At 44.8% G+C, this 19,100-nt stretch overlaps 1 protein-coding gene across 2 annotated transcripts in view; it reads left to right on the top strand.

The window, feature by feature from the left end:
- Positions 1-19,100, top strand: part of si:ch211-239f4.1 (EVI5-like protein) — a 46,281-nt gene that overhangs the window by 15,037 nt on the left and 12,144 nt on the right. The window contains exons 4-13 of one of the 2 annotated variants that reach the window (XM_038271703.1): positions 1,194-1,268; positions 4,348-4,473; positions 4,596-4,739; positions 4,835-4,924; positions 7,420-7,517; positions 7,709-7,769; positions 7,855-7,908; positions 8,254-8,286; positions 14,629-14,769; positions 16,673-16,789. In XM_038271703.1, coding sequence (XP_038127631.1) covers positions 1,194-1,268; positions 4,348-4,473; positions 4,596-4,739; positions 4,835-4,924; positions 7,420-7,517; positions 7,709-7,769; positions 7,855-7,908; positions 8,254-8,286; positions 14,629-14,769; positions 16,673-16,789 — 939 coding nt within the window. The remainder of the gene's footprint in view (positions 1-1,193; positions 1,269-4,347; positions 4,474-4,595; positions 4,740-4,834; positions 4,925-7,419; positions 7,518-7,708; positions 7,770-7,854; positions 7,909-8,253; positions 8,287-14,628; positions 14,770-16,672; positions 16,790-19,100) is intronic. The other variant, XM_038271704.1, reaches the window with a different exon arrangement.

The following is a 19,100-nucleotide window of genomic DNA, read 5'->3' as shown; positions in this document are numbered from 1 at the left end:
AAATGATCTTGAGGCACTAACACCCAACCATTTGTTGTTGTTAAAAACCAAACCAGTTTTGCCACCAGGATTGTTCAATCAAAAGGATCTTTTTGTCAGGAAAAGGTGGAAACAGGTGCAATACATGGCAGAGCTGTTCTGGAAAAGATGGCTTTCTGAGTACTTACCTCTGATGCAGGAAAGACAAAAATGGACAAGAACTAAACGATGTCTCACTCCTGGAGATGTTGTCTTAATTGCAGACTCTACAGCTCCAAGAGGAACATGGATGATGGCCAAGGTCTTGAGTGTAAACCAGAATGCAAAAGGCTTGGTCCGCTCTGTGCGATTACAAACAAAGACCAGCGTTCTCGAAAGACCCGTGACCAAACTTGTTTTGCTACTGGAAGCATCAACCTGAAGAATTAAGGACATGTTTGAGGGAATAGCTCCTTTTTCTTCATTTGTAATTGTGACAGTATTCACAATTAGGGGCCGGAGTGTTGGAGCTATTTATTCTTTATTTCTTTATCCATTTGAATTGTGTTAATTCCTAAACTTATATATTTTTTGTATTATTTACAGACTTAATTTATAGGTTAATTGTTGCATTTTTGTGCATCTATTTTTTTGTTGTTTTATTATTTTTCTTTATTTATTTTATGTAAAATAGGAAGAAATGTGGGCGGTCCACTTTCTATATTTGTCGGAGCCTGGTAAGGACCAGGTGCAAGAGAACTAAATCAACTAAACATCTACAAGTTTGGACTTCCACTTCTTTTGCCTGCGTCAAGAAAACGTGACCCCAGTGCCTATAGTGGCTTATTGGAATTTTATTGGATGTTTGGTTTGACAAACAATTGCCACTACACTGTTAGAAAAAGAACAGTTAACACAAGGAAAACTAAGGGATTAAAAACTATTCAATAAAACCTGTCTGTTCCTATTATCAGAAAAACTTATTTGGTTAAATAAGAAAATAAGCTGCCAGCCCGTAAACTGTAATTAAGCATTAAGTATTTCATCTTCCACATAATGCCATAAATGCTCATCAAGCTATTTTATTGGTTATTTTGCGCTGCGCTGAACCTTCCTTATCATTCCTACAATAACTCAGTCTCCATCTAAGCAGCTGTATTTTGATCTGATCTATAATCTCTGGAATATTCCAGCTTCCACCTTTTTATTGTTCTTCTTCTTTGCTTTATTTCCAGGCGTACTCCCTGGTGGACCGAGAAGTGGGCTACTGCCAGGGCAGCGCCTTCATCGTTGGTTTGCTGCTAATGCAGGTACGCATCTGATTACACTATTTCTACATCTACTTCAACTGCTTCTCCTTTTCTATTCTTTTTTTTTTTAAGCATTAAATCAAGCAACTTTAGCAGCTTATGTTTGTTTAAATAGGAAGGAAGTTGCTTTTCAAAATAGTAATTTAAAAGAAAAAACTGGAAAGTGTGGCATTCACATGTTTTCCTCCAGGTTGACTTTCAGCCGGTGGTCTTTTTACAGGACAGTCTATTTAGATGTTTTTAGCAGTGATGGCGGTCGGGCTTCACTGCTGCTCTAAAATCAGAAACACTAACTTACATTTACAACCTAAACTTTAATTCTCTTCTTTCCAACTTTATTCATTTACTCCAAACTTCTCTTCATTCTGTAAAGTTTGGGTTCGCTGCCTCCAGTACGGTGAATATTGAACGGCCTTTTATCAAGTCGGAGGACTTGATGAAACTGGTGTTATCACTTTATCCACTCGTGTAAAGTCGGGCGCCACTCGGGAGGATTCGGGAATGCAACGGTTGGAACGGCCGCTTCCCTACGACTTTAAAGTCGCGCATCCGCTGTGCGATGTTTTCAGTCATTGCACGCAGCTACAGCTCAAACCGTAAGACCAAACCGCCGGGTTTAAAAGTTAACGAAGCTCACGATGTTTGTTCGCACACGGTGTGACCCGACGCTCTGATGCGATCCACCTCCTCGCACTGTACGTCCAAAAAACCACGTCGGATTCGTCAATCTGGAAGAAGAAGAAGAACTTCCTTGTTTGCAGATGCGCAGTGCTCGAGGTTCTGGAAAATCGGCTTGTAATTCTGCTTCAACAGCAGGATTTACCCACGAACACCTCAGGAGAAATGACTCAATTATAAACATGATTGATTTTCTCCGACCTTATGATTCCTGATGGGGGGGTGGTCGTTAGCGGCTGATCGACCCTCGTTATTCCCTGGTCACTACACCACGCTAGCCTGGGTGCCATTCCGAACTTAGTCCCGCCCACAACGTTTGAGGTCGGGAAGTTCAGTCTGGCATTGCTCAATAGTAGCGCGAGTATGCTAGCACAATATCTGGCGGGCCAATCAAATTGTCAGGGCGGGCTTTATACGATGATGGACAGATGATCAACAGTAACGTAATCAACCACGTCACCAAAGCGCGCTTGGGTGACAACAACAATGGCTGCCGCTGGAGAGTTGAGGTGAGTAGATTCTGCTATTAGGTCTGTTCTAGAAGATATCGACAGCAAATTAATTTTAAAAGAGGAACAGAGAAACGCCATCAAGGCTCATCTTCTTATTCTAGGCGTGCAACTGCACGCTTTGATTTTTGTGGACAACAACTATGCGTCGCTTAACATACGTCACGCACTCCGTTGCTCTTATTGGTTGTAGGTCTATCCAATTGAGTGCAGAGGCATTTTTTTCCTGGTTCGTTGGAAACACGCCCCATAATCACAGCTCTATGGAGTAGCATCAGACTCATTCTGACTAGAATTGAGTCGGACTACGTCAGGCTAGGAGAATCGGCCCGAAAAGGGCAAAAAAAATCCCACAGCATACGCCCGACTTAGAGGCTGTGAAAAACATGGAGGCTCATCTTCCAGCAGGAAGATGAGCCTCCATCTGAGTCAGAGCGGTCCAGGCAAAGCCTGAGCATAAAAGCTTGATAAGTGCTGATCAGTTCATGTTGCTGGTGAAGATTCTCATCATTCCAAAAAAATTAAAGGAAAGTCAATTCACTGGACTTAGTTCCAGGTTTTATCCAGCAGCCCAACAAAGCCTGGTTTTAGTTTAGAAAACATGCAAATAGAAACGGATGAACGGGTCCCCCCCTTTGGAATGGGGGTCGTTTGGCTTCTTTGTTAGCCTGCAATGCCCCATACCTGTCTATGTCTCTGAAAGGGGGGCATTAGAGGGAATAGTTGGCCTGGCTGAACAGGTGAGGTCTTCTGTTCTGCTGTTCAGACACTTGCATAGGTACGGGACACTTTGAATTGAAAAATCTTCCTGGATGGAAGATAAACGTCTTCAAGCTTGGAAACAAAGTCCAGAGGATTGATTTTAACTTTCTTTTGTGGAATGACTGAGCTGTTGCTTCTCCAGTCCGGATTATTATGAATTCATACGACTCTGCATTATTCCTTAAACATTCATGCGTCTCAATCTGATCCAAAGAACCTCTGTGGGTAAAGTTGGACGGTGCGGCATTAACTCATTAAGGAGTCCTCCATAAGGCGTGGACATGTCCCTCGAAATCTACGTGTAGTGCTGGATTCAGACTTGAACCTCCAAAAGCATTTAAAGACAATTTCAAGGTGGGCTTTCTATCACCTGAAGAACATTTCCAGGATTAAAGGACTAATGTCTCAGCATGATCTGGAAAAACTAATCCATGCGTTTATTTTTAGTCGAATTGATTACTGCAACGGTGTTTTCACAGGTCTGCCTAAAAAGTGGATCAGACAGCTGCAGCTGATCCAGAACGCTGCTGCCCGTGTCCTCACTAAGACTAAGAAAGTAGAGCACATCACCCCGGTTCTAAAGTCCTTCCACTGGCTCCCTGTATCTCAGAGAATAGACTTTAAAATCCTTCTGTTAGTCTATAAATCTCTGAATGGCTTAGCACCTAAATACATCACAGACTGGCTATCAGTGTATCAACCCTCCAGACCACTCAGGTCTTCTGGCTCCAGCCTGCTCTGCAGACCTAGAACCAGAACTAAACATGGAGAAGCAGCATTTAGTTCCTATGCTCCACTTATCTGGAACAAACTTCCAGAAAACTGTAAAAGTGCAGAAAGTCTGAGTTCCTTTAAATCAAGACTAAAAACACATTTGTTTAGGATTGCCTTCACTGTTCTAGTTAAACAGTTCAACTAAAACATGTTTTCTTTAGTCCAACTGTTTTTAATATTCTTTTTTTGTTTCTGTATTTTTTATTTTATTTATTTTTTATTTTTTCCTACTTGCTTTGATTCTGTTTTATCTTCCTGTATTTTAATCATGTAAAAAAACTTTGCATTGTCTTTGTACTGAATTGTGCTATACAGATAAATTTGCCTTGCCTTGCCTTGCCTCTGTTTCCCCCCAGATGCCAGAGGAGGAGGCGTTTTGTGTGTTTGTGCGTCTGATGCAGGAGTACCGTCTGAGGGAACTGTTCAAACCCAGCATGGCCGAGCTGGGCCTCTGCATCTACCAGTTTGAATATCTGCTGCAGGTGAAACAAATAACAAATATTTGACCTAAACTGTCGTAAATCACCACAAGAGGGCAGCAAAACCTTTATTTCTCTCTTTAAAAGTCACTTCCTTCTAAGAGGTTTGTCTTTGTCTTCCACAGGAGCAGCTTCCAGAGCTGAACGTCCATTTCCGCTCCCAGAGTTTCCACACGTCCATGTACGCTTCCTCCTGGTTCCTCACCCTGTTCCTCACCTTCCTCCCTCTTCCTGTCGCCACGCGCATCTTTGATATATTCATGTATGAGGTAGGAACCATGCGGCGATATCTGGACACATTTCTGCTGTAAATGTTTCTGCAAAACTCAGAGTCCCATTAATCAGATGTGCACCTCGTTGCCAGGGCCTAGAGATCATCTTCCGCGTGGGTTTGGCCATCCTGCAGTACAACCAGACGGACCTCATTCAGCTCGACATGGAGGGGATGTCGCAGGTGAGCGTCTGCAGCCGTTTGCCGCTCCAGGTCCCGTTTCCCCCGCGCACGCCAGCTTCCTCAACAGCTCACTAAAGATCTAACTGATAAGAAACTAACGTTGTTCCATCTCTGACTGTTTTTCTTACCAGCGGTGGATAGAAAACGAAAGAATCTGGGTTTTAGTTTAAACTTTGTGGTCTAAAACCACATCTTCCTGCGTTTTCCCTCTGCTGTCATCAGGAGGCAGCTTTACTTCACTGAGAATGAAGCAAAATCCCATCAGATGCATCTTCTTTATCTTTGTTTACTGACAAAAGCTTTTTAAAGTTTATTTCATGTTGAACAGGTTTTATGAATATATTTCTATGCTTTTTCTGTTTCAATAGATGTTAATTTCTTTTTGTCTGTTGTGAAACATGAACAGCATCACACATGAAACGTTATTTTTGCACCACCGGCATGGCGAATTCTTTTTATTTATTCATAATCATTTTAAATAGAACATAACTCAATGTTTCTGCTGCATTTTCCACCATATTTATTTATTTCGCACTGTGCTGAACCTTCCATATCATTCCTAAAAAGTTAAAATCAATCCTCTGGACTTTGTTTCCAAGTCTGAAGACGTTTCTCTTCCATCCAGGAATCAATTCCAAAATGTCAGAAATAGCGTTTAGTTCCAGGTTTTATCCAGCAGCCCAACAAAGCCTGGTTTTAGTTTAGAAAACATGCAAATAGAAACGGATGAACGGGTCCCCCCCTTTGGAATGGGGGTCGTTTGGCTTCTTTGTTAGCCTGCATATAACCTGCTGTACTATATATACTGCCTTATATACAGTAGCATCCATGCTAATTGCCCCTCCCAGTCTAACGCCCGCCTAATGGCCGCCTGCTCCATGCGAATCGCAGCATAATTCCCTAAAAACTTCCAGCCACTGCTGGAGGGAATTTGGATGGAAAAATTGAATACGCTACTTTATAACACCTCAATTACAAAATAAATTATTCCAAACTCAACAACAATGTTGGAGGCAATGTGGACGGATGAATGCCAGTCACTCTGGCATTGTACAAAAATACAAACCTACTGGGATCAAGTTGTTCAGTTTATAGAAGAAATAAAAGGATACAAGATGCCCAAGGACCCTCCAGTGATATATTTAGGCTGGATGGAGAGTGAAGGAATTCACCGGAAAGACATCATTCTTCTCAAAATCTTGATAGTGGCAGCTAAAAAGCCATTACCAGGAAATGGTTTAAAAGTGACCCTCCACGCCTGACGATTTTAATAGTAGAGGAAACCTTCACGATGGAGGAAATGACCTCCCACCTAAGGATCAGGTACCTGAAAGAACAGTGGAGAAAATGGTTTGATGACACAGATGGGAAAGGACTGACCCTCAATAAGACTGGAACCACAGATAAACCTTTGTTAAGACTTGTCTGACCCCCCCCCCCCCCCCCCCCCCACATTCACTAAACTACGACTCTGTTATACCTTTGCTGTATTTTATCGCCCTTCTCTCTTCATATTCTTTTTTTTGTTTGTTTTAATGTAAAATTTAAAAAATACTAAATAAAAAACTTCCAGCCACTGGCCTTCTCCTGGAAGTGCATATTTTTTACTCTGACTCCACCTTTCATTGAATTACAGGGTCTGACCAGCAGATGGCGCTTCTCTTTAGGTCCAAATGTCCACAAATCATGACAGAATATTTTAGTACAAAGATTGATCTTTAAAAAGGAATCATAGGGGAGCAGCCAAGGACCAACCAGGGAAAGTTTTGAAAGGTCACTACTGTACTCTCCTGTACTATAAAACCTGGAAGTCAACCCTCATTCTGACAGTTTGAATCTAAAAAGCTTCCTGGATGGAAGAGAAACATCTTCACACTTGGAAACAAAACCAGAGGATTAATTTTAAACTTTTCTGGATCGACTCTGACCTTGATGATGGAGAATCTCCACCAGCATAACCTTCCATATCCAAACCTTTTGCACCTTGACTTTAAACTGGTTTTCCTTTCCTCCTTCACCGTTTGCATTCTGATCTCTGCTGCACTTTATAAATGGAGACGTTCATTTCGCTGCTCATTCACTGTTGAAATGCACTGACATGTGGTTTAAGATGACGATAAAGTTTATTTAGTTTCTGAGCTAAAGTTGAGATCATCGGATTAACAGATTAGATTTTTACAATAACTCAGTAAAAATCTTTGCTTTATTTCTAACATGTTCTTAAAGCCAGAAAGGAGTTTGATTTCTAACCAGATGTTAGAATCATTTCTGTTTCTGTGAAATTCTCCTTTAGTTTAACACTAATGGGATTAAGACTCCTTCCTCTAGGCGGGCAGCTAAAGCGAAGACGTTCTGTTCATAGAGCCTATAGATGTTTTCCTCCATCCTGCAGCTTTAAAATGAGCAGAAATCCATCGTTAAACCTTCATTGATTAGAAAATGTCTTTCTGAGCGAATTGAAAGATGTTAACGAGCGTCTCGGTTTTTAATCTCAGCATTTCCAGAAGGTGATCCCCCATCAGTTTGACAGCTGCCCAGACAAGCTGATCCTCCGGGCCTACCAGGTCCGATACAACCCCAAGAGGATGAAGAAGTAAGACTCTGATTCCACCGCTGGGAAACTTCTCCTCCATGGGAGCAAAGCTCTGCTGCCATGGAGGAGGAGCAATATATCATAACCGCAATAAAAAATGCTATCATCTGTTTGTTTGGTTTTAAATGCTTAATCAGTTTCTTATTTTTGAAGATAAAAAGGAAAATGTATTTAATTTGAACTTGTTTCAGACTTGAGAAGGAATACACCACAATAAAGAACAAAGAAATGGAGGAGCAGATTGAGATTAAGGTCTGTTTATTTCATAGATGTTATATATAAATACGTACGTGTAATCTGACCTGTTTGATAGCGCTGGATTGTTTTCTCCTTTCAGAGATTACGAACAGAGAACCGGCTGCTGAAGCAGAGGATCGAAACGCTGGAGAAGGTTAGAGAGCAGCTTCCTGTGTTCGGTGTGTTGATTGAAATCAGCAGCGCCGCCTCGTCTGACCCGCCTGGCAGCTTTAAACTGGATTTAGAAACAGGAAATCCTCAGATTAGAGCTGCTGCTCTTCACCATCCCTGTGTGGGATTGTTTGTATTAAAACTTCAGGTTTTTAATCTCATTTTCCAGCGAAAAGCACATTTCTTAGAACGAACGTGATGCTTTTCTCTCAAACATTTCTTCACTTCTGTCTTTTAGTTTCCGTTTCTGTGGTTTATCCTTTCTGCTCTCCTGCTGTTTTCTTTCATCACTTTTTCACCTTCTTCCTCTCGTTGCCCTTTGCTGTAGGAGAGCGCTGCTCTGGCAGACAGACTCATACAGGTAGGATACTGTGCACCACTGTCCTTCACCTTATTCACACCTTTGCTCTCCCCTCCTTTGCATCGTTTGTTTTTCCAGTAACCTGACCAAAACGCATGGAGGGAAACTGTATTTTTTTGTGCGTTTTCTTGGCCTGCATGTCGTCTGAACCGACCATGGAACCGTTTATCATCCCTGCATGTCGCTGTCCAGCATCTATACAAGCATTTCAGTTTCCATTCTACATTAAACCTTTGGTGCACGCATTGAAATCTATTTTATTGGTATTTTATGTGAAATATAAACACAGAGCAGCATGTTGGTGTGAAATGGAAGCAGAAACGGAGCAGAGTTTAGAAACGATCAGGTTTATGGTTTGAATGATTTCTGTTGCTACATGATCTGATGCTACATCTAAAATATTTGACTTCACATAATCTAAAGTTAATCACTTGTTATGACCTGATTATTTTATGTTGATTTTTTTTTTATTATTTTGTGTTGATGTAAACAATAATAAAGCTAATAAACTAAATTTTTATTTAAACTAAATAAAAAAATTAACCCAACTTTGAACATTTCAGTTGATGAACTAAACTAATATGTTGAAAAGTAACCAACCAAACGTAATTTTAACTAAATAAAGATGAATTAATGTTTGTATTGACACCAGTTAAGCAGTTTAAATCTAACCAAATTGGCCAGCGGTAGCAGTTAACATCGGTTGCTAACACGCTAACCCCAGCAGCATCGGTTGCTAACACGCTAACCCCAGCAGCATCGGTTGCTAACACGCTAACCCCAGCAGCATCGGTTGCTAACACGCTAACCCCAGCAGCATTGGTTGCTAACACGCTAACCCCAGCAGCATTGGTTGCTAACATGCTAACCCCAGCAGCATTGGTTGCTAACATGCTAACCCCAGCAAAATTGGTTGCTAACACGCTAACCCCAGCAGCATTGGTTGCTAACACGCTAACCCCAGCAGCATTGGTTGCTAACACGCTAACCCCAGCAGCATTGGTTGCTAACATGCTAACCCCAGCAAAATTGGTTGCTAACACGCTAACCCCAGCAAATTGGTTGCTAACACGCTAACCCCAGCAGCATCGGTTGCTAACACACTAACCCCAGCAGCATCGGTTGCTAACACGCTAACCCCAGCAGCATCGGTTGCTACCATGCTAACCCCAGCAGCATCGGTTGCTAACACGCTAACCCCAGCAGCATTGGTTGCTAACACGCTAACCCCAGCAGCATTGGTTGCTAACACGCTAACCCCAGCAGCATTGGTTGCTAACACGCTAACCCCAGCAGCATTGGTTGCTAACACGCTAACCCCAGCAGCATTGGTTGCTAACACGCTAACCCCAGCAGCATTGGTTGCTAACACGCTAACCCCAGCAGCATTGGTTGCTAACACGCTAACCCCAGCAGCATTGGTTGCTAACATGCTAACCCCAGCAAAATTGGTTGCTAACACGCTAACCCCAGCAGCATTGGTTGCTAACACGCTAACCCCAGCAGCATTGGTTGCTAACACGCTAACCCCAGCAGCATTGGTTGCTAACACGCTAACCCCAGCAGCATTGGTTGCTAACACGCTAACCCCAGCAAAATTGGTTGCTACCATGCTAACCCCAGCAGCATTGGTTGCTACCATGCTAACCCCAGCAGCATCGGTTGCTAACACGCTAACCCCAGCAGCATCGTTTGCTAACCCGCTAACCCCAGCAGCATCGGTTGCTAACACGCTAACCCCAGCAGCATCGGTTGCTAACACGCTAACCCCAGCAGCATCGGTTGCTAACACGTTAACCCCAGCAGCATCGTTTGCTAACACGCTAACCCCAGCAGCATCGTTTGCTAACCCGCTAACCCCAGCAGCATCGTTTGCTAACCCGCTAACCCCAGCAGCATCGGTTGCTAACACGCTAACCCCAGCAGCATCGGTTGCTAACACGCTAACCCCAGCAGCATCGGTTGCCAACACGCTAACCCCAGCAGCATCGGTTGCCAACACGCTAACCCCAGCAGCATCGGTTGCCAACACGCTAACCCCAGCAGCATCGGTTGCAACACGCTAACCCCAGCAGCATCGGTTGCCAACACGCTAACCCCAGCAGCATCGGTTGCCAACACGCTAACCCCAGCAGCATCGGTTGCCAACACGCTAACCCCAGCAGCATCGGTTGCCAACACGCTAACCCCAGCAGCATCGGTTGCCAACACGCTAACCCCAGCAGCATCGGTTGCCAACACGCTAACCCCAGCAGCATCGGTTGCCGACACGCTAACCCCAGCAGCATCGGTTGCCGACACGCTAACCCCAGCAGCATCGGTTGCCGACACGCTAACCCCAGCAGCATCGGTTGCCGACACGCTAACCCCAGCAGCATCGGTTGCCGACACGCTAACCCCAGCAGCATCGGTTGCCGACACGCTAACCCCAGCAGCATCGGTTGCCAACACGCTAACCCCAGCAGCATCGGTTGCCAACACGCTAACCCCAGCAGCATCGGTTGCCAACACGCTAACCCCAGCAGCATCGGTTGCCAACACGCTAACCCCAGCAGCATCGGTTGCCAACACGCTAACCCCAGCAGCATCGGTTGCCAACACGCTAACCCCAGCAGCATCGGTTGCCAACACGCTAACCCCAGCAGCCCTGCTGCTCCGTATAACATGGAGGCTCCTGCTGTCAGTGACGGCGGGTTTCCAGAGTTTAACTCCAACTAAACTCCAACTGAACCTTAAAGCAATAATTGTTTATCTCTGGATGACGCCGCGCTGAACGAGCCAGGGCTGTTGACTAGCTAACGTTAGCGATTCATTGTCATAACGTAATTGTTTAAAGCGTAAACCCTCTGAGACGACAGCTAGCTAATATTAACCAGTTAACTAGCAGCTATAACATTGATTATATGCAGCTGATTTGCAACTTGAGTTTATTTATGGGTGAAATCCAGCCAGGATGTAGAGACGACAAAATGGTGGCCTCTCTCTCTCTCTCTCAAGGTCTGGGACTTGATCACATGCTCCGACTGCAGCATGCAAAACACAGTTAACATCTGACTTAAAACAAAAACAAAAATTTACCCGCAGGCCATAAATAAATATAAACATAATGAGAGAAATCAAAAACGTTTTACGTATTTTTAGTTCAGGTTAAATCAAACTTCATGTCTCAAAATCCAAAAAGACTGAGTTACACAATCAGATCAATCATTTTATCCAGTTTACAGTCATTAGTTTGAATGAACAGCTGCGTGTTCAGCTTTTTTCAGTGTGTTAAATAAAGTCCAATAAAGTGAAACGCTGTCGTGGTTAGTGAATCAAGATAAACATAAATCCAACTTGGATGGATAAATCTGATTTAGATGATTGTCAGACGTCATTAGTCATTAGTGACGTTCTCCGCTGGAGAACGTGAATTTGGATTTTCTAAGTCAGGAGCTGCAGAGATTCGCAGCTCAGGCTGGAGAAGCTGTTAGCAGAAGAACTGTTGGTGAAACTTTCCTCACATCAGGCAGGAAGTGGTGAGAAGAAAGCTGCTGCTGCAGAGGAACCCATACAGCCAAATCTGCACTTTAAAATGGACCACGCCACAGAAAACCTGAAGCGTTTTCATCATGTGAGGCTGGAGTTAAACTCTTAGGCCGTGTCGCGATGACATCGTCTCCATGGTAACTCCTAACCTTGTCGTCCTTTAGAAGAACGACCCCTAACCTGCGGTCAGAACTACTGTAGGTTGTTCAGTCCAAGCTTAGACCTTCGTTAAGCTGCCATTCCTAAAAGTTAAAATCAATCCTCTGGACTTTGTTTCCTCGTTTGAAGACGTTTCTCTTCCATCCAGGAAGATTTTTCAATTCCAAATGTCAGAAATAGCGTTTAGTTCCAGGTTTTATCCAGCAGCCCAACAAAGCCTGGTTTTAGTTTAGAAAACATGCAAATAGAAACGGATGAACGGGTCCCCCCCTTTGGAATGGGGGTCGTTTGGCTTCTTTGTTAGCCTGCAATGCCCCATACCTGTCTATGTCTCTGAAAGGAGGGGCTGCTCTCATATCTGAGCAGACTGTCTGCAGGTCAATGCAGGGAGGAATGCTCTGATCTTTATATGGGAGAAACCAAACAACCTCTCCACAGACGCATGGCCCAACGGAACAGCGCCCTCCTCTGGACAAGACTCGTAGTATTCAGTATCAGTGTGAATCTGTGAACATCTGGAACCAAACCCTGAGGCTTATTGTGTTTTTTTTTACTACTTTAAGAGCATTTTAAAGATGTTTTTCTAAACATCTTTACAAAAGGAAGAAAGTGGCCTCACATGTAAGATGGGTTTAAGCAGTCTGAAGTTGAGGAGAAGCTGAGACTCCTGCAAGAGAATGTTTAAGTTTAACGTCCTCAGACAGAGATGGAGCTCTGACTGGGCAAAGCTCACTACAAACATTTCTACAGCAACTCTAATACACACAGTCTGCCTGGGAACTATCCCAGGCCTAAATAAAGAACTTTCTCACGCGAACATTTGGAGTAAAAACAGCTTTAGTTGATCAAGGCCGTTTCCTGTCAGGTTAATCTATCTTCACTGGTCAGATGGATCTCCTAATAACAGCAGTCCTCCCCTTCATGCCATGAAGGAGGCTGCGACTCATTCTGATCTCTCAGGACCTTCGTTTGGAGCCTGGGAGGCGAAGAACAGACACACCTCCATGTTTTTACTCCACAGCAGCAAACCGCTGGCTAAAATCTGTCTCACCTGAACATGTTGTTATAACGGTCTGCTGTCCATCTACACCTGATGGACGAAGGACATTCTTTGGAGGACCAGAATGTCCACATTTTAGACAAAGAAGACAGGTGGTTAGAGAGGAAGGAAGCATCTATGTTAAATGTTATGTTGTCAGAAACCTCCAATGCAGCGATAGAGTTGATTCCTTCCCGCCATCATCGCAGCTCCAACCCCTTTACAGGAGAACAGAAGACCTCACCTGTTCATCCAGGCCAACTATTCCCTCTAACGACCCCCCCCTTTCAGAGACATAGACAGGTATGGGGCATTGCAGGCTAACAAAGAAGCCAGACGACCCCCCTTTCAGAGACATTGCTGTTTTTAGACCTTGGTTTTAGAGTGAAATGTTTGGTCAGACCTTTTCACCATCATTCACCATCCAGGAAAAGAGATGCAGCTTTTGGTTCCAGCGACGGCGCTGACTCACCCTAACCCTGACTCAGCAGAAATCCATGAAAACCACCTTCTAGTTGATAAACATGACAGTTTTTTATGGCTGTAATATAACAGAAAAAGTCCTGGAGAATTAAAAACTTTTTCGTTTTTTCTAAAGTGAAACAGCTGTGATACGTTTCTGTATTTAGGCTTAAAATATCACTTTACCCATATTTAACACTATTTATTTTCATTAAACTTCCATTATACAGCATTGGTTCTCTGGATAAACGTAAAAACATTGAATTAGCTTTAACCCTTTATAGGAAACTCAGTGAAATCCTTTGAAAACCACATTTCAAGCCAATAGTTTTCCAGGAAAAGACCTCATTACCTTTATAACATTCAGAAAATATGGATATTTTACTGGAAAAAATTTATATCGATGTAATAACAAGAAACACCAACTTATCCAAATATATTATTAAAAGTAGAAATGAATGAGAAACACATTTTATTTGGTCCAACTTAACCTTAGAGGCATTAACCTGAATATAATTGTTAACTAGGCTTATCAACTTTATAACTCGTTTATGATTAGTTTTTTACCTTTTTTTCTTGAGTTTTTAACTTTTTAATGAACTTTTTAGTTCAACTAATTGAACTATTTTATTAAATTTTTTACTTTTTTTTCTTGACTTTTTAATTAACTTTTTTCTTGTTAACCTTTTTTGTTTCCAATATAATTTCCAGTCTGAATCGATCATTCAAAGGTTCATCTAATTGGTCAAATTCCATAATCAGATGTAGAGCCATCTAGCAGGATCTATGCTGAATGGATGGATATAGATCTAGTACTTCTAGACCTCACTGAGGGATGGGGGGGGATCAAAAAGTCTCTCCCTATAAAGGGTTAAAATTCCCAGCAGGCAAAGTTGCGCCAGCAAAGGAAATCCTGCAGTTTCAGGCTTAAACCTTCTTTCTGATCCTCCCTTCTAGAGTTTAATCTCTTTAAAATGAACCTTTTTAAGTGTTAAAATGTCGGTTTTAACCTTTAGCCGTATTTCCCTATAATCGTACATTCTGCCGTATTCCCCCCCGTAATCCTGAGGTGTCCATCATCCCCAGTTTGCTTGCATGTCGGTGAGAAAAGCGGGCGCTTGGTGTTGACCCTTCTCTGTGGCATGCTCATACAGGGTCAGGTGACTCGTGCACAGGAGGCCGAGGAGAACTACGTGATCAAGCGGGAGCTGGCTGTGGTGAGGCAGCAGTGCAACACGGCGAGCGAGAGCCTGGAGAAAGCCCAGGATACCATCAGGGAGCTGCAACAGCAAAGGGTGAAAGAATCTTCAACATTCACACAAGCATAGAGATAAATCAACTAGTTTATTGACGGAAATCAGACTCTGATATTAGAGTGTGTTTCACTGTGCTGTTCATATATGTAGATGGATAATAACGTCCATTCAGGTCTGTTCATTAACATTTGTGAGGTTTTGCACATGAAAACCAAAGCAGGTCTTTACTGGCGCCAAATCTAGAGACTTTTCTGCTACTGGAGACTTTGGAGACAACATCTAAAAGCAGCGAACTCTGCTCTCCAGAGCGAGTAGATTGGTAACCCCGCCTCCTGCTCTCCTCTATCTTGTCTGCTGTCATGATTCATGCAGCTATTATTTCATCCAAATGAAAAATGGAGAACAGATAAGCAGATCATGGCTTGTCTACAGTGAAAAGAAGGACTGGGTTATTTACTTTGGCCTTTTTGGAAACACAGGAAGGAGCAATCAGCTAAGTGAGCTTAGTGCTTGGAAAAAATCTTTCATTCCTTTAGAGACAGCATGAAAAGTCAGCTGAGTACAAAACATAGAGAGGAAAACAAGAAGAAAAGGGACAAGAAGAGAGGGACACAACCTAGAACAGATAATGGATGTCTACTCTATTAACATTTCTCTATCTGGAGAATGGGGCTGTCCCCTGCCTGTCTTTGTTTAGGGCCCCACATTTCCTAAATGCGCCCCTGGCTGTAGATCATGAATGTAGAAACGCCAGAATGAAGGAAGTCAGAGAGAAGCAGAGAAGACGTGGAAATGTGACGAATAAAGAATGAAATGTTCCCCAGAACTTAAAGCTGCTCACCTTTAAAATCTGCTTTATTAACAAACTAAAAATATGTTTTTAATAAATCTTTCAGTGTCGGACTTAAGAAGACATCAGAGTTTTAAATCTTCTTTCGGTCCATCAGGTGTCGGATGCTCAGTTATGAACGCCAGCGACAGAAACTACCTGGTTTCACTAAAAACTCTCTGCTATCATGAGTGTTTGCTGAGCTGATGGCGTCGTCGTGACGACAGCATAATCGTTTAATTAAGAAAAGCAAAGTTAATACAGTGATTTCACTCTGAGTGACTCAACCCCCCCCCCCAGGTTGAGACGCTTTGATAACGGTGACTGAAATGCCCAGGATGACGAGTCGCCTCACGCTACGGACTTGCCCAGATTTAAGGCTTTGGTTTTTTTACCTGCTGAGTAGTTTTCCGCTTCGTTGGCTGCTTCCTGCTGCTCTCGCTGCCGCTTTGTAGTTTGACCTTGATGTGGCGACTGACAGGCATGCGGTGGCATTTCATTGGCTGACGTCATCCTCTGGGTTTGTTTCTACGCAAATACAGAGTTTGATATTTCTGGGTTTTTAAATAGCTGCTTTCTGAGAGAAAAATGAAAAAGAGGACTGATGTTTTCCTCTCACTCCAGATCTGTAGAGAATTAATAAATATCTTTCATTTAGCGTTTAGCTGACAGAGCAACCCACTTAGAGCAGGAATTATACCAAGATTGAAAAATATATCAACTTTTTGCATTTAAGATGAATAAAATGTGTCAGTCTGCTTTATGCAGAACTCCTCAAGTGGAAAAGTTTTACTTTAACCTGGTTTCATATTGTTAAAAGTCTTCTTTAGGGAAGTTTGGCTGTCCAGTTATTAATCTATTAATAAAAACAAACAATTTACGGCTGAATCGATTTTAAAGATGATGGTTATTTGCAGCCTTAATGCAATAAAAGCTGTTTCTTCGTTTCTCTGGTGAAAGAATCAAACAGATGGCAGAGCTCACGTTTACACGCCTGTGGTGAATTTGCAGAACTAAGCTGATGACCGTAACATAGCAGACGGCTGCGTCTGCTCCGTGCGTTAAAATAAACCAACAGGTGCAGATGAATAACAGGAGAACTTGTGTTTCCAGCATACGGAGCAGTTTGTGAACGATCTGCAGACGCAGCTGGAGGAGTCCCGTCTGCGCCAGGCCGAGCTGCTCGGAGCGCTGAAGGAAATGCAAGACAAGGTCCTGGACCTGGAGAAGGTGGGCAGCAAAGATCTCCCCTCAATCTGCTGGATTTTATGTTTTATGCTGCGGAATAAAGAACACAGGTGGTGAAATCAGAAAACCTCATTCGTTCCAGTTTAAAGTCGTATGGAACCGTATTTACATTTTAAAACCATTCCTGCTTAAACATGTATATAAATAAACTCTTTATCAGACAATATTTGCAGTTGAGCGATTTAGAAAATTTCTATTTAAAAAAAAAATATCCTGTCTTAAAATCTGAATTACGGCCATTTGTGCTGCAGCGGTAAAACAGGGCTGTCAGCTCTCACCCATGGGGAGAGAGACTCACCCATGGGGAGAGAGACTCACCCATGGGGAGAGAGTCTCACCCATGGAGAAGAGTCTCACCCATGGAGAGCCAGACTCACCCATGGGAGCGAGACTCACCCATGGGGAGAGAGTCTCACCCATGGAGAGCCAGACTCACCCATGGGAGAGAGACTCACCCATGGGGAGAGAGACTCACCCATGGGGAGAGAGTCTCACCCATGGAGAAGAGTCTCACCCATGGAGAGCCAGACTCACCCATGGGAGAGAGACTCACCCATGGGGAGAGAGTCTCACCCATGGAGAAGAGTCTCACCCATGGAGAGCCAGACTCACCCATGGGAGAGAGACTCACCCATGGGGAGAGAGTCTCACCCATGGAGAAGAGTCTCACCCATGGAGAGCCAGACTCACCCATGGGAGCGAGACTCACCCATGGGGAGAGAGTCTCACCCATGGAGAGCCAGACTCACCCATGGGAGAGAGACTCACCCATGGGGAGAGAGACTCACCCATGGGGAGAGAGTCTCACCCATGGAGAAGAGTCTCACCCATGGAGAGCCAGACTCACCCATGGGAGAGAGACTCACCCATGGGGAGAGAGTCTCACCCATGGAGAAGAGTCTCACCCATGGAGAGCCAGACTCACCCATGGGAGCGAGACTCACCCATGGGGAGCCAGACTCACCCATGGGAGCGAGACTCACCCATGGGGAGCCAGACTCACCCATGGGAGCGAGACTCACCCATGGGGAGCCAGACTCACCCATGGGAGCGAGACTCACCCATGGGGAGCCAGACTCACCCATGGGGAGCCAGACTCACCCATGGGGAGCCAGACTCACCCATGGGAGCGAGACTCACCCATGGGGAGCCAGACTCACCCATGGGGAGCCAGACTCACCCATGGGAGCGAGACTCACCCATGGGGAGAGAGACTCACCCATGGGGAGAGAGTCTCACCCATGGAGAAGAGTCTCACCCATGGAGAGCCAGACTCACCCATGGGAGCGAGACTCACCCATGGGGAGAGAGTCTCACCCATGGAGAGCCAGACTCACCCATGGGAGAGAGACTCACCCATGGGGAGAGAGACTCACCCATGGGGAGAGAGTCTCACCCATGGAGAAGAGTCTCACCCATGGAGAGCCAGACTCACCCATGGGAGAGAGACTCACCCATGGGGAGAGAGTCTCACCCATGGAGAAGAGTCTCACCCATGGAGAGCCAGACTCACCCATGGGAGAGAGACTCACCCATGGGGAGAGAGTCTCACCCATGGAGAAGAGTCTCACCCATGGAGAGCCAGACTCACCCATGGGAGCGAGACTCACCCATGGGGAGCCAGACTCACCCATGGGAGCGAGACTCACCCATGGGGAGCCAGACTCACCCATGGGAGCGAGACTCACCCATGGGGAGCCAGACTCACCCATGGGGAGCCAGACTCACCCATGGGGAGCCAGACTCACCCATGGGGAGCCAGACTCACCCATGGGAGCGAGACTCACCCATGGGGAGCCAGACTCACCCATGGGGAGCCAGACTCACCCATGGGAGCGAGACTCACCCATGGGGAGAGAGACTCACCCATGGGGAGAGAGACTCACCCATGGGGAGAGAGACTCACCCATGGGGAGAGAGTCTCACCCATGGGGAGCCAGACTCACCCATGGGAGCGAGACTCACCCATGGGGAGCCAGACTCACCCATGGGAGCGAGACTCACCCATGGGGAGCCAGACTCACCCATGGGAGCGAGACTCACCCATGGGGAGCCAGACTCACCCATGGGGAGCCAGACTCACCCATGGGAGCGAGACTCACCCATGGGGAGCCAGACTCACCCATGGGAGCGAGACTCACCCATGGGGAGCCAGACTCACCCATGGGGAGCCAGACTCACCCATGGGAGCGAGACTCACCCATGGGGAGCCAGACTCACCCATGGGAGCGAGACTCACCCATGGGGAGCCAGACTCACCCATGGGGAGCCAGACTCACCCATGGGAGCGAGA

The sequence above is a fragment of the Cyprinodon tularosa genome, unplaced genomic scaffold (genome assembly GCF_016077235.1).
Source record: "Cyprinodon tularosa strain WSP-4 unplaced genomic scaffold, ASM1607723v1 ctg807, whole genome shotgun sequence".
NCBI lineage: Eukaryota > Metazoa > Chordata > Actinopteri > Cyprinodontiformes > Cyprinodontidae > Cyprinodon > Cyprinodon tularosa.
This window is presented reverse-complemented; position numbering and strand designations above follow the sequence as displayed.